The following is a 14,226-nucleotide window of genomic DNA, read 5'->3' on the forward strand; positions in this document are numbered from 1 at the left end:
TGTTATATAAAAACTGTCATTGTAAAGTGCCTTTTCTAATCAATAGCTCATTCTTACAGCTGCTTTTCTCTGCTTTTCCGATGATCAATCTCCTTTATAAAACACAAGCTTAATTGAATACAATATTAAGTACGGTTCTTACTACAGTTGTTTTTTAAAATAATAGTACCCCACAGTTTCTGTTTGATATTCTCTGTATCCCAAAAATACATATATGCTTTTAAATGTTATCTTTTCAACTCTATTCAGTGGATTATTCCCTGTGCACCGAAGTCCTTTACTGAATCACTACTATGCTTGTCCTATAAATAATGAGCAACATTCTTGATTTCAGTAGTACTTTACATTTCATTGTATGAAATGAGCCAGAGGTGCTATGTAATTTCATTCTAGCTCCTCTTGCCGTTGCTTACTACTGCACCCTTTATTTTTAGCAGCTTCTGCAAACTTTATCGATTTTTGTTTTATATTTAACTCAGGATCACTGTCAAGGAAGTAAATTGCATTTTCCACTCAAAATTTTGTGACCATTTAATGAGACAAAAGGCTTCCCAAGTCTGTGTGTTAAAATTGCCTGCTTCTGCTGCATTTTCAATCTCACTTTATGTTAAAGGTTATTATATTAAGAGTTAGCAAAGAGTAGATAAAACCTTTATAATTGTCATTGTTATTATGAAGAGCTTAATTTTTTGTAATGTTATTTTATAACTTCATTATCCAGATTTTGTATTTATACTAGTGGCTAAAGATTTATATCAGTCTTTATTATGCAAGACTGAAACTCTGCAGGAATCCACCTAGTTCAGCCCTGTTGGTTTGATGTTTACCTCCTCTAATAAAAATTTAGAGGAGTGTGGCCAAGGCTACAAGGTTATTGAGAGATCTCAGTTTGATACATTCAGGGCTTTTGAGTTTGAAAGTAGCTGAAAGTTAAACCTCTGGGAACTAAGGAAAAAGTGGCCTGGGGTCACACCAAAAGGCAGAAGTTGTAGAAGATGATAGCTGTTTGACTGATTCCCATACTGGTGGTTTTCTGAGAAAAATAGGACTTACCTAAATTGCAAAGCAAAGCTGAATTTTAGGTAGGATAATGTTTATATATTCCTTTTGTTGTTTTATCCCTTATCCTCTCTGTTTGTTATGTTCCTATGGATAAATAAATAATGTTTTGTGTTGAGCAAGCTGTTCTCTGTCACTACCTTTTCATACTGGTCATGCCTCCCAGAGGGAAGGCTGTGGAGGGGCCATTAACCAGCTGGACCTGCTGAGGACACCTGCAACCTGGTGACCCAGTCGAAGTGTAGGGGTGATTCACTGAATTTCTTTCGAGAGAAGAACAGGCACTCACCCATTGCTTGGAAGGGGGTGCCCGTGGGGGGAGGCTGAGAAAGAGGACACAGGATCTTTAATAGTTGTGTTTGACACAAGCAGTGTGTTTAGTTGATTGTTACCCATGTTTTTAATAAGCCTAAAATCAATAGAAGTACTTTGCCATCTAACAGCCATTTATAAGCTAATGTGTATATGTTCTTTTAGTATGAGCAATATGAAGCGTAACTGCATTTCATATGGCTTTGCAAGTCAGTGGGTGGCTGATGGTGAGGTACTGAAGTAGATACACAAACATTTACAGCATGACAGAACTCAAAAGTGTTTAAGAAAAAGGGGGAAGAGCATATTATGTTTTTTCTAACTTCTAAAAAAATATTTTACTGTAATCACATTGTATTCTTCATTTTTCAGAATGGAGAAGCAGGAAAAGAAACAGAAGAAGATAAAGATGCAAACAAGTCTGAAATCAGTGTAGTGTTTGAAATCGCTTTGAAGCGCAATATACCTGTCAGTTTTGAGGTACGTGTTGTATACTTGTTTGCTAAGAAAGTACTAAAACAACCTACCACTAAAATTCAGCAAGATTAAAATTATGAGTATGACACTTTAAAATTCATGCAAATGATGAATGGAAAAGTTTGTAATACGTTTGAATCTAAGACACTGAATTTTTACTATTATATTAGGTGCTCGTCAGAGTATTATAGACCTGACATTTGGGTGATAGCAAGTGGATGGTAGAAAGACTGTTCAAGCTCCCTGTAGGGTGCGGGATTTTGGAATCAGTGGCCACACTCGGTCTGAATTGAAATATTTTTTCAAAATGGAGTTAACTGAGATGTTTACTTTAACTGTAGGATATTTTCATAAGGCATGCATACATTACAGAAATTCCCATTGAGACACTTCACATCCTATGTGCCATTTTCAGAAATTTATAGGTATATTCTTGCACAATGTTGAACACCTTATCAACCTCTGCTTAAGCCTTCATGTTTTTTTTCACTTTTCATATAAATTTATCTATGGATCTGTTTCTGACACCTTTGTTTACCTTAAGTAACAAAGAATTTTTGGAATAGCTCCAGTACAATCAATAAACTAACTATGAGAGGATGAGTAATATTAACAGCAGAATTTTTCTGATGAGAAAAATTTATACAAACTGGTTGTAAAAATCTAATCTTATTATCGTAGAATCCACCAAATTTCAAGTTTTGATTTTCATTTAAAAGCAGAAAATCCTGATTTAAATGGCCTTTTAAAGTTGTTGGGTTTTATTTTCTGCTTTTTATTATACACTTACACTGAATAAATTGGAAGGATGTGGATAGTGTCTATACTGGTAGTAGTAATTTTCTCCAGTATTTTGTGCATGAAGTATATATGTATGTGTATGGGGGAGTGTGTGTGTGTATATATATATGTGTGTGTGTGTGTGTGTATGTATATGGGGAGGGTGTACTTACACAAAAAAAATAAATTACAATGTTGCATGCTATAGAATGTGCTGTATAGCATTTACTAACGTGTTCAGCCCACATCCAAAATCCGTGTCAAATGATCTATTTAGACCTGCTTAGAAATCTGACTGTGACCTATCATACAATAGTCAGCAGGGCCAAAGCTATGGAATTATTTTATTGACTAAGAATATATATATATTTGGTGTGTGTTTGTATGTGTGTATAAGTACACACACACACCTATATATATATATATATATATGTATATGCAGTATAGTAAATTGACGTGTTTTTCACATATATGGTGTGTAATTGGAAAAAATATAATATGGGCTAATAAAAAAATGAAGAGGATTTAAAATCTCAGGGATAAAATTGGATGTGTTGGCATGTCAATTTGCAGCTATGTGGAAAGAATATTGTAATTCTTACATAGGATCAGACATAATGGAAACACATGCCTGTGGTTCAAAAAAGGAAACTCTTAATTAACACTTCAGCTTTCGCAGATCATTTTCTACCTTAAGTATTTTAAAGCATTTAGAATAGTACCATATAATTCAATATACTAAAATAGAGAGGGATGAATGATCGTGGATCACAAAATATTTGGGAAGTTAGAAAGTGGGATAGTGCTTTGAATATGTTCTTAACAGCATTCCCTCTGTTTTAGCTTCCTTAAGTGACAGCATTTGGTGAGGAAAGAATGAAAGACTTAGTAGAGGAGAAGTCTAATGTGACACTTGTTGTAAAATGTTCAGAAGAATGTTGACAAAAACAACTCCTTGCTATCCCAACAGGTTTTATGTTATTTCCTGTCTTTAAGTAGAGGTGATATTCTTAAATAGAGTTCTGGTTTAACTTGGGTTTTAAAAGATGGCTTATATTTCAATAAAACTACTGAACAATTAGGAGTAATCCACAGGATCTGATGTTTATAATAGGGTTCTTTTTACAAATGGTTTTGTGTTATTCCAGGCATGCATCAAAGCTTTCTCTAGTGTTTTTTTTTTGTTTGTTTGTTTTTTGTTTTTTTTTTTTTTTTTTTGTTATAGCTATAAAATGATTAGCCTTTTCTTCATCTGACAAATATTCCAACAGTGCTGCATTATGCAACTAAGTAATGGTCATAAAGATATGTAAAGTTCTGTGTAAACATGTTTTCAGAATTGCATAGTAGGGGGGAATAAGGAGAGCTTGCAGAGCCCAGCTTTTGCATGATAATGTCAGTATGTCCATTGAAACTGAGCATATAGTTTCATTCCACCTGCTTTGCCAGTTGGAGTTATGCACTTATTATCCTGTTTATTTTGTTCATACAGTATTGGTAGTTTTAATTATCTAAAAAATCTAGGAAGAATATTTAAGGAATTTCTATCTAATAAATAGCTAACTAAAATAATATCATTGAATTCCGATAAAAGGAATCTTTTATAGCAACCTGTCATTGGTGCATCCTTACCTAATGTTTATTCATTAACTTCTAAGACAAACTGCAATGCCTTTATGGCATACATGGGACTGTCAATGAACAGCTGTTAAGGAAGGATGCAAAATTGATTGTTCTATATATTATTAAAATAGCTGTAAAATGCTCATTTTGCTTATTAATCTGTGCTTGACAGTAGTCTGAAATATTGCTGTTCTAGTTCTCTTTTTGCATAGATGTTTTTCTTTCTGAACTTGTCAGTAAGGAGTTGAGTGAGCCTAGAAGACTCTGCTGAGCAGGACCGCTTATGGAATTCGAACAATTATAAGCAAATAATACAAGGCTCTCACCAAGTACTTAGGTGCCTTGAGTTGTTTTAGATTGTCATTTTATTTTCAGTATTTTTCTTTGGATTGGAAGACCAAATACAAGAATCCTTTTTTTTCATTCTCAGTATCAAGAGTGAGGAAATGTAGTGCCTGAACAAGCATTTTTTCTGTCTGCTGTGCTCTTCTGGGGAAAAAGAGTTGATGTTTATTATGTTCCAGTCTTATTGTAGTGATACCTGCACAGATTTTGTATTCTGAACTAGGATCTGACTATGAAATTGCTGACTGTGAAAAACTGAGCAAGTTCTCAGCATGAAATTTCACACCCATCTAGCTTCTGGTCTCCCAGTGGTTAAGGCTTTCAGTTTAGATTATGGACATATTGAATAGCCCTCCTGATTTTGGGTGAAGGAAGGCCAGCCCATTCCATTTTTAATAAACTACCCAGACTGTTTTTTTTTCCTGTTTTGTTTTTTGTTTTGTTTTTTGTTTTGTTTTGTTTTTTAACTGGGAAATTTGTTCATGTCTGCCTGCTGGCACAGAAAAGGCATGGAAAGACATTGGTATTTTTAAAATTCTAAATAATCATGCATATAGGTGACATATTTTTACTGACTTATTTTTTGTCTTCTTTGTTTTTTTTAAAGTCCATTTAATGTTGTCAAAATCTGTTGAATTTTCTACCTGTAGTCTCAGTAGTAATTGAAGCAGCATTACTCTTTTGTTGTAATTGTACTGCTGTTTTTCATTTGTCAGCATGATTCATTAAATTGAGCCAAATTCACTCTTGATGTAACTTGACCTTAGATGTGTTCTGGCCCCATGTGTTTTCTCTTGCTGGAATTATTCTTTAAATCAGTGGAACAGAAAAAGAAAAGCATATTGAACTGTCACCCTTAATCAAATTCTCAGCTTTAAATTAGCTGTGATTTGGTCAAATCTTTCAACTGAGGAAATGTTTTAGCGTACTAATGCAGATAGTGTTCTTGGGTAACAAAGAGTGAATCTTGTCTTAGTGTTTTGCGTCCCTAGGTGTATAGAACACCTATTTGAAATCCCTTGGTGTAAAAAGATCTAAAACCCAGGGTGTTTTTAGGTTAATGTTTTTTTTGCTAAGTTACCAAATTTGGATATTGAGTTGATTTGGAGCCCCTCTGAATCCTATGGGATTAATTCTATTGACAACCCAAAGATTTTTTTCATTTATATGCTAACAGAGTTTTGAATATTTTCCATGCAATTATTTACCTTGTGTCACATACTTAAAAGTTTAAAAGGTTAAAAACACAGGAAAACATTAGTTTTATATTAAGAAATATTTTTTCATGCATATGAAAATCTAATCTCATTTTGTATTAAAATTCTTTTTTCTGTAAATATTTGTGTGCATTTATATACATGAGAAAACATATATAAAACTAATATTTTAGGAGCTCGACAATTATATTTCTTAAGCAGTTATTTTGTCCTTTTTCATCTGGTCAAAGTAGACGTTCTTGTACATTTTATTAATACATTATATTGTATATAAGTGAAAACACCTATATAATGGTGTTAATAAGATCTAATCACAAAATGATTAAGGGTCTTATTAATGTTAGGTTAGCCATATTTTGCAGCCAGCATGTAATACTGGGATAGCAATGTACAATAATGCAGAGTGGGAAACATTTCAGTGTGATGAAGGTGCATAGCACTGATACAAAGCCCTCTTATGCCTTTAAGTGGATGATCCTGGAATTAGGTTCTTCAATTCTGATGTAGACAGTGCAGCTGCGCGTGGCAACAAAAACATAATTGAGTTCTCACTTAGTGAAACGCTAATGGGCCACTTCTGAGTGATGTAATTTTGAAAAAATTTCTGAAATTCTTACCTTGAAACTTAAGAGTAAGAACACTCCTAGACTACAACAAATAAATCCCATGCTGGCACAGATGTCGTCTTATTCTGGGAAAATGTGGACCAAGTTTTCTATTAATTTTCATTTTGTGTCTTTTTATTGATATATGCTGTGATAATTGTATTTGTATATTTGTATATTGTAAAAAAGAAATACAAGCCTAAGGAGACCTCATTACAGTGTAATGGCAAAACTAAGCAATGCAAGGGACATGACCTTGATGAAAAGAGCTTTAACGCAAAACATTTTGTAATAATACTAAGGTTGAGGGTTTCAGCCCATAAAAAAACAGTTATTGCACCAAGAGCACCCTGGTGCCTTTGCCTCAGTTCCCTTGCACTGAGACATTATGCTTCTTCAACAAAAGGTTTGATATTATTGCACCTGCTGAAAAACTATGTATTTGTATGGATTTTGAAGTTAATACAAGGAGGGGCCTGTCAAAAGCTGTGATCTCTCTTTATATGCGTTAACACAGACACATATAACAAAAATTAAATTAGGTAGCTGCTTCCTCCCATTGAACAAAATAACTGAACTTTTTCACAAACGAGCTCTCTAGTTCCTTTCAGACATTATCCAGAACAGTGCATGTTGCAAGCGTGAATAGATTGCTATGTTAGCACTTGAGCTACTGTGATTTGTTTGTAAATGTACCCTAATGATTTAACCTTCTAAAAGAAGTTTTATGTTTGTAGAAAGGTGAAGATAGAAAAGGGCTAAAGGAATATGCACCAGTCAGAACTTACTTGTTTTATTTTGTTGTCATATTTTAATTTCTAATGGTTATGAGTTATTTAAAGCAGATTTTTTCATTACTTTTCATCTTGATATGTTTGGAAAGGAATGTATGAATTAAACTTTGCTGAACTGATTGCTTTTTTGTGTGAGTTATGGAGGTTTTGTTGATATCTCCCACTTGTACTATTGGGAGGCACAGCTGATGATCTTGGAGGCTAGACTATGGCAGCCTTTCAAATACACATATCGCTTCAAGCTGTGTGCGCTCTGGCAAGATGAGGGTAGAGAGCAGGCATGCTTCTGGTAGCCTGGACAGCGTAAAATTACTGATATTTGAGACTAAAGGTTGTGACTTTGCATGAACACTCTAATTTTTAAAGATAATAACAAAAAAATTATGAGCAGATTAAAGTAATACCCTATGAATATAATTTTGAATATTGTACATAGAGAATTAGCTAGAGCATGCTGGCCCTTGATGAATTGAAATTCTTTAGTATGTGAAGTGCCTTGCAAGAAAAAATATGGTTGCCTTGGTTTAAATGTGTGTTGTGTTATTATTTTATAATTTTTTTTTTGAAAATGTATACCTACTGTATGTTTTATGAAACTGGATAGGATATTTAGATTTGCTTTACCTCATCAGCCTTAATTTTGTATCCTCAAACCTGGTAGTCTCATTAATACTTGTCCAGATTGTATGAAACCCCATATGAATGCCTTCAGTTAGCATGAAGGTCATATTAGTAGTAAATACATTGTGTTGCAGAAGAGTAAAGATAATAACTAAGTTGTATTCTTATAGGGTGATTTGACTCAATGTAACTTCTGTTCAAAAGGTGATTAAAGAAAGTGGACCTCCTCATATGAAGAGCTTTGTCACACGAGTTACCGTAGGAGAGTTCACTGCAGAAGGAGAAGGAAACAGTAAGAAACTCTCAAAGAAACGTGCTGCAATCGCTGTCCTGCAAGAGCTTAAGAAACTTCCTCCTCTTCCTGTGATTGAAAAGCCAAAATTGTACTTTAAAAAACGCCCCAAAACAATATTGAAGGTATGTTTTTGCCTGTGTCTCAGAATTAGGAACGTTTGCTTAGAAGTAATAGAATTACTCACATTTTAAATCAGGAAAGACTAATTTGTCATCTTCTGTCGCTTCTGTGTTGGTGCTGTTATGTATTTGCTTGTGCTGATACAGCAGCACTTTTTAAAATTCTAAGAAAGCTGTGAAATTCATAAACGTAAATTACTGTTTATTAAGACTCAAGCTTTCAACACTGAAGTGTGCAGGATTTTGTCCAAGTGTAGTAGAGGATCAAACCCCTAAAGTAACTCTGCACATTTGTGTGAATTTTCAGCATCAACTCCATTGGGAGGCCCTTCTGAAATATATCATGGCTCTCTCTGCTCTTCTGTCTTCCACCCATGCCCGCTGAAGGTTTCATTTAAAAATAAAGATATATATGAAAGAGCAGATACCTAAGTAAATGATGCACAGTCCAGCTTCCTCCCCTCTTGGAGCTGTGTTCAAGAATTTTGTGGGTTCAGCCTCAATGTGTTTTGATTGTCAAAAGAGCTGAAGGAAGACAAGCAGTTTATTCATCTCAACTGAGCGTGTCATTTTCCAAGCTCCAAAAAAAAAAAAAAAAAAAAAGAAAGAAAGAAACCCAAACCTTACTTGTTTCATATGCCTATGTTGGGGTTAGCATTTGTTTGATAGCACTTGATAGTTGTCAAAAAGATAGAAAATTGACTGGAGACCAGTCCATGAAGGACTTGGTGACTGTGAACCATCCCTCCATTAAAATGTACCCTATGTCAGAGGATATTAATATGCTTCTTGCTGCGCTAATGAGGCTTCCTTTAGAGGCTCTGAATTCTCGTGAGCTCAGTTTTCTTAAATGGTGCTTTTACTCTCAGTGGCAGTAGATTTGCTGCTGCCTCCAGAATTCAGTCAATCTGCACTGACTAGCTCTGGGTTGTCTATTCTTCCTCGATTTGCACAGAACCAAAAGGCCATCTGAAGTAATCTGTCTTCCAGCTGTCCTAACAAAAGTGTTCTCCAGATACACTCATGAAGCATCACTGCTTGGTCTCAGGACTGCTCAGCTGATCAGATTAATTTGTCATCTATTCAGTCTGGAAGCAGAGATCTTTTAAGCGGTCAAAATCATCTACATTCCATTTTATTTTAGGAAGTGTTTTTTTGTGAGGAAAATAGTTAAATTCTTTGGACATGATTTTCCATTATCTGGCATGTAATTCCTGTCTGGCGTGTTGGGTAGTCATTTACACCTGTACAAAATAATGTCATATGATGTTTATTTAAAGGCACATGAGTAGCCTTTCATGCTTGTTTTAGGTTAGTCTGAGTAACAGTGGAAAGTTGGTCACTTTCTGTCTGTTCTTACAGAGTGACTTCTGCCCTATAATGTGCAAATCAGGAACCTCAAGACTAGAACTGCAGCACACAAAACGGAAAACCATTCTGTGCAAAACTCATAATTTGGAATGTATTTATAGGACCTAAATTTAATCTGTTTTTCTGTATTTGTGTCATATTAATTAAAAAAAAAAGTCTTCATTTTTTTTCTTAATTTGACAACTGTAGGGATAATATACCACTTTCTGTTAAAATACACAACTATGTGCACATCTTGCATTATACTAGGTTAGGCAGCACCGTATCAGCTAAATCTCAAGTTTTAAATATGCTTGAACTCAGTCCTCACTGAGTATTAGATGGATTGTAAAAATAAATAAATACTTACCTTGATCAAAGATATGTCTGTTAGAAGCTTGTATGCTGAGTGCAGTATGCTCTGAGAGCAGAATTCTGTAAGGGCAAACAGCACAGCCATCTAGAATAAGCAAATATTGTAGAGAGGGCAGAACTGGATTTGGACACTGCCTTCAAATCAAAGTGAGATTTGATCTCACTTCATTTGCCTTCAAAACAAAGTGAGAGATTTTTCAAAGAAATCAAGATTAATTAGAAACCTAACACCTACTGAAATTCTAGGTATCTAATTTCAAAAGACTTCTGGGAAAATTTTCACAAAAAAATGTATTTAATACAGAACTGTCAGCATAAATGCAGCTTTAAAGCTTCAAGACTTCAAAGTCAGAAAACAAAGCTTAGAGAAGCTATTGGCTCTGGCTGTCTCATTTTGGTAAATATTGCTGAAGCAGTAAAGTTAGATGATAAAGATATAATAATGTCAAACATCTCTTATACTACCATATACATACAATTACCATGTACCATTACAATTTTAAATTGAATTACCCAATGTTGGCCACATTAGAAACAGATATTAATACTCAAAATGTGAATATGCAGGGGGTCTTTATTTTTTGAATACCCAAATCTACAAAAAGAAATGCATTATTCTTTCTATTTAATCCAAACATATTTTGAGCATTGAAGAAAAGTGACAATTTTTTTGTTTGTTTGTTTGTTTTTTACTTGTACGTATATATTTGCAAGGTTATATCTTCTGGCTTATACTTTATTTAGCCTGCTCTTCATTTTGTCTCTGCCTGGCTCCTTGCCCACACAGCTAACTTTGTGCATGACATTGTCCTAATTTTTTCACTTACATGTTCTCTAACAACTTAGTGATTACAATATGAAAGATTTGCTACAAAACTTAATATATTATCCCTCTCTGGTCTTTCCTTTCAGTTGCTGATCTCTTTATGGTGTTGACCACTTGTTTGTTCTTTTTTGAGAAGCCCAAATAAGCATGACTTCTACTCTTCTCTTATTCTTCAAATGCCTTTATATAATAATAATATATAAACAATTGAGCGTTCAAGTTCCATTTTATATATCAGTTCTTCTGTATGCATTATGGTATATGAATTAGTCATATGTGACTTCAGAGAAATATTTTTGTATCTTAATTCCTTCTCCTTTTCTTACCTTCTGCAAGCAAGTATTTTGATAGCTATATGCTTTGAGTGAACGTTTGGCTTATGCATAGCATATTAAAAGGATTTCAAGACTAGTACAGATATATTTTAAGGACTCTTTTTTTTTTTTTTTTTTTTTTTTTTTTAACCTGTCTGTGTAATTTTGGACATACCAGTCTCTCTGTCCTTTTGTTTACCTCATCAGGTAAAGGCATACTGTTCCCAACAATACATTTTGACTGATGTGATTGTGAGCACTGATGTCTGTAAATCTTTTGAAATTCTTCCATGGGTGGCTCACAGTGCATAGTATTTATAGCCATTGGAAATACTCCTCTCCTTGTCTTTTCTAACTTTACTACATAATGCAATTTGAGAGTGTACTCCTATGATGTGTAAACAGAGTAAGCCTTCTGCATCTTTAGTTTCATTGTAGGATGGAAAGCTGGAATCCTGAGAGAATTGTGACTTCCTTGTTTTACAGCAAATCTTTTGTGTCCCTGTGTAAATCCACCTCTTAATGCACTGCATGTTCCAACATTATAGCCAGCTGTTTTAAGAGGCTGGGGGCAAGGGTCACAGAAGTACGGCAGTGAAGTATAATTGGTGAGTCTGCTTACTGTCATCCATCCCCAGAGGGCCTACGTAGATAGGTAAGGGTATTAGTAGACTGCAGATGTTGGGCATACACACTTCCTGCAATGGTGGCAGACAATAGGCGCATATTACTTGCCGCAGTTTTGAACTTGAGGAGTCTTAGCTTCTGTCACATGCTCAGAAGATGATATGAAATTTATTTCTTATTCTCTCAAAAGAAATGTTAGACAGGACTACAGTAAATGATTTATTAAAACAGCATAATAGTTGTACTGGTATATGCTGAAATCATGGTCCCGCCGTTTGTTTGTTTGTTTATTTATTTATTTATTTATTTTTAAACTTTTTTAGACTGGACCAGAATATGGTCAAGGAATGAATCCCATCAGCCGCCTGGCTCAGATCCAACAGGCCAAAAAGGAGAAGGAGCCAGAGTATGTTCTCCTTTCAGAGAGAGGAATGCCTCGTCGTCGAGAGTTTGTTATGCAGGTATCAACTACTGTTACATTAGAGGCAATTCTCTTGTTCAGTTATGTTCAAAGGCAAGCAAAATCGTGGCATAAAATAAAGTGATTCCTCGATGTTGTAAATCTTGTAAGAGCAGACTCCGTCCAGATTTTCACTTTCTCCATGGCTTTGTTAATACCCAAAATACCACAAAAAGCCTTTCATCACGTATTTTAGCCTTTCCAGTGAAAGGTCCTGGGCCTAATAGAGAAACAGCAAATCCTTAATGTTCCTTTAATTTTTAAAGTAAGAATGTTTGCGGAGATTTAATATGGCCATGGTATTTTAGTAGCTAGCTCAACAGCAGGCTAAACAAGATTGGGAACAGGAAAGAACATTTTTTTTCTTGTTGTGTTTTTAGTCGGGTAATTTTGTGCTGGAACAGTTCAGAACAGCATAGCAGAACATGTTTTGACTTGTTGTCTACAAACAACACCAAAATGTCACTTCTGATTGCAAGCGGAATTTATGATGTTTCAGCACCTCCTTCTCTACAAAAATGTTTTCACTTAAATCTTTAAATTCATCTTTCATGTCTTCCTATATCTTCATATCTTTGGATCTTAGAGTCTTTCTTGAGAATTTTTTACCTTTCTTTCTGAAAAAAATAAAAAGATGATTTGGGGTTCTTTCTCTATGTAGAGTTATTGTTGAGGAACCTGTATATATATGAATATAAACTTGGATTTCCAACTTTTTATACAATTTGAAAGTATCTGAATGATCTTGTCATAGACCATCTTTCTTACCCTGTTCAGCCTTTCTTAGAGTCCATGGTCTGAGGTGGTTCTTTGAGGTCTCAGGAAATGACTGTGTACAACAGTTCAGTATTTAAGAATAGTCAGGGAGTTTGTTTCTTCATTGAAGGATTCTCGATAAGAATAATCTTTGGTTTGAACTGAAAAATAATCTTACAGGAAGTTAATACATAGAAAATTCCTTTATCTAAAAAGACTTGTGAAAGAGAGAATTAAAGAAATTCCATAGATCATTTGCTTTATTATGTAGCCTCATTTTTAAACTTTTTTAGTATTTTTACACTAAAATCATACTGCTGTTTCTCTTTCCTTCAGGAAGTCTCAGTAGATGCATTATAACATGTAAAAAAATCTTATCAGAATAAAAAGCCTTTGTATAAACTACTTAAACAATGTTTTCATTTAATTTAATTGAATGTGGAAGTAAAATATCCAGAGATAATATGTTCATTTTTATCTGTCACACGAAGAGCAAGTTTAGAAGTGATGAAATGGATTCAATTACTTGTCCTTACCACTAAATAAACAGAAGAAAACCTCTGATGACATTAGTTGGTGTTCTGTTCCCAAAGTCAATTTCAGAAAGCTCCTTCTCTTTGTAGTCGGACCTTTAATCCTTGATAGAGGTTATAATAATAGCTAAACCAGTTTTACAGGTCCGAGTAATAGCAACATATTGATTTATTGTGAGCTGTGTAATAAATTATCATTTTGTCTTGTCCCATTAAAGCCCATCAATTTTACTGCATACAGACTTATTGCAGAATTGCTATTTTCTAATCATGACTGCAGAACTACATAAAGATAAGATTTTTTTTGTTTCATGATTACTAGTATTTCTGTTTTACATGGCTGAATCTTTTTTATTTAGTTATGTATATATTTATTTCCAAGGGATATTTACAATCATTCTTATTTATTGACAAACTTTTTTTTTGTATTTATAATTAATCATATTTGAAATAAAAAATAACTTAAACTTTTTGGAAGATATACATGATAATTTGATGAAAGTCAATAATTATTGAATAACAAATCTCAAATAACATTTTTGATTTAAGAAGCTTGTGTCTGTTTTTTCTGATTGTTTTAAAGCTCTTTCCAGAATGTTTCAGCTCTTTGAACTCTAAGGTTTCTTTTATTCAAATTGCTTTGTATGTTATATTGTTTTTATTTTACTTTGATTTCCTTTTTAGTGTGCTTTTGAAACCATCCACCATTTTCAGAGCTCGTTCAGCAAATACAATGGC

General features: G+C 34.0%; 1 protein-coding gene across 5 annotated transcripts in view; it reads left to right on the forward strand.

The window, feature by feature from the left end:
* Positions 1 to 14,226, forward strand: part of STAU2 (staufen double-stranded RNA binding protein 2) — a 170,956-nt gene that overhangs the window by 56,161 nt on the left and 100,569 nt on the right. For all 5 annotated transcript variants that reach the window (XM_062570279.1, XM_062570280.1, XM_062570276.1 and 2 more), the window contains exons 7-9: positions 1,744 to 1,851; positions 8,038 to 8,250; positions 12,063 to 12,200. In XM_062570279.1, coding sequence (XP_062426263.1) covers positions 1,744 to 1,851; positions 8,038 to 8,250; positions 12,063 to 12,200 — 459 coding nt within the window. The remainder of the gene's footprint in view (positions 1 to 1,743; positions 1,852 to 8,037; positions 8,251 to 12,062; positions 12,201 to 14,226) is intronic.

Source organism: Rhea pennata, chromosome 2, assembly GCF_028389875.1.
Source record: "Rhea pennata isolate bPtePen1 chromosome 2, bPtePen1.pri, whole genome shotgun sequence".
NCBI lineage: Eukaryota > Metazoa > Chordata > Aves > Rheiformes > Rheidae > Rhea > Rhea pennata.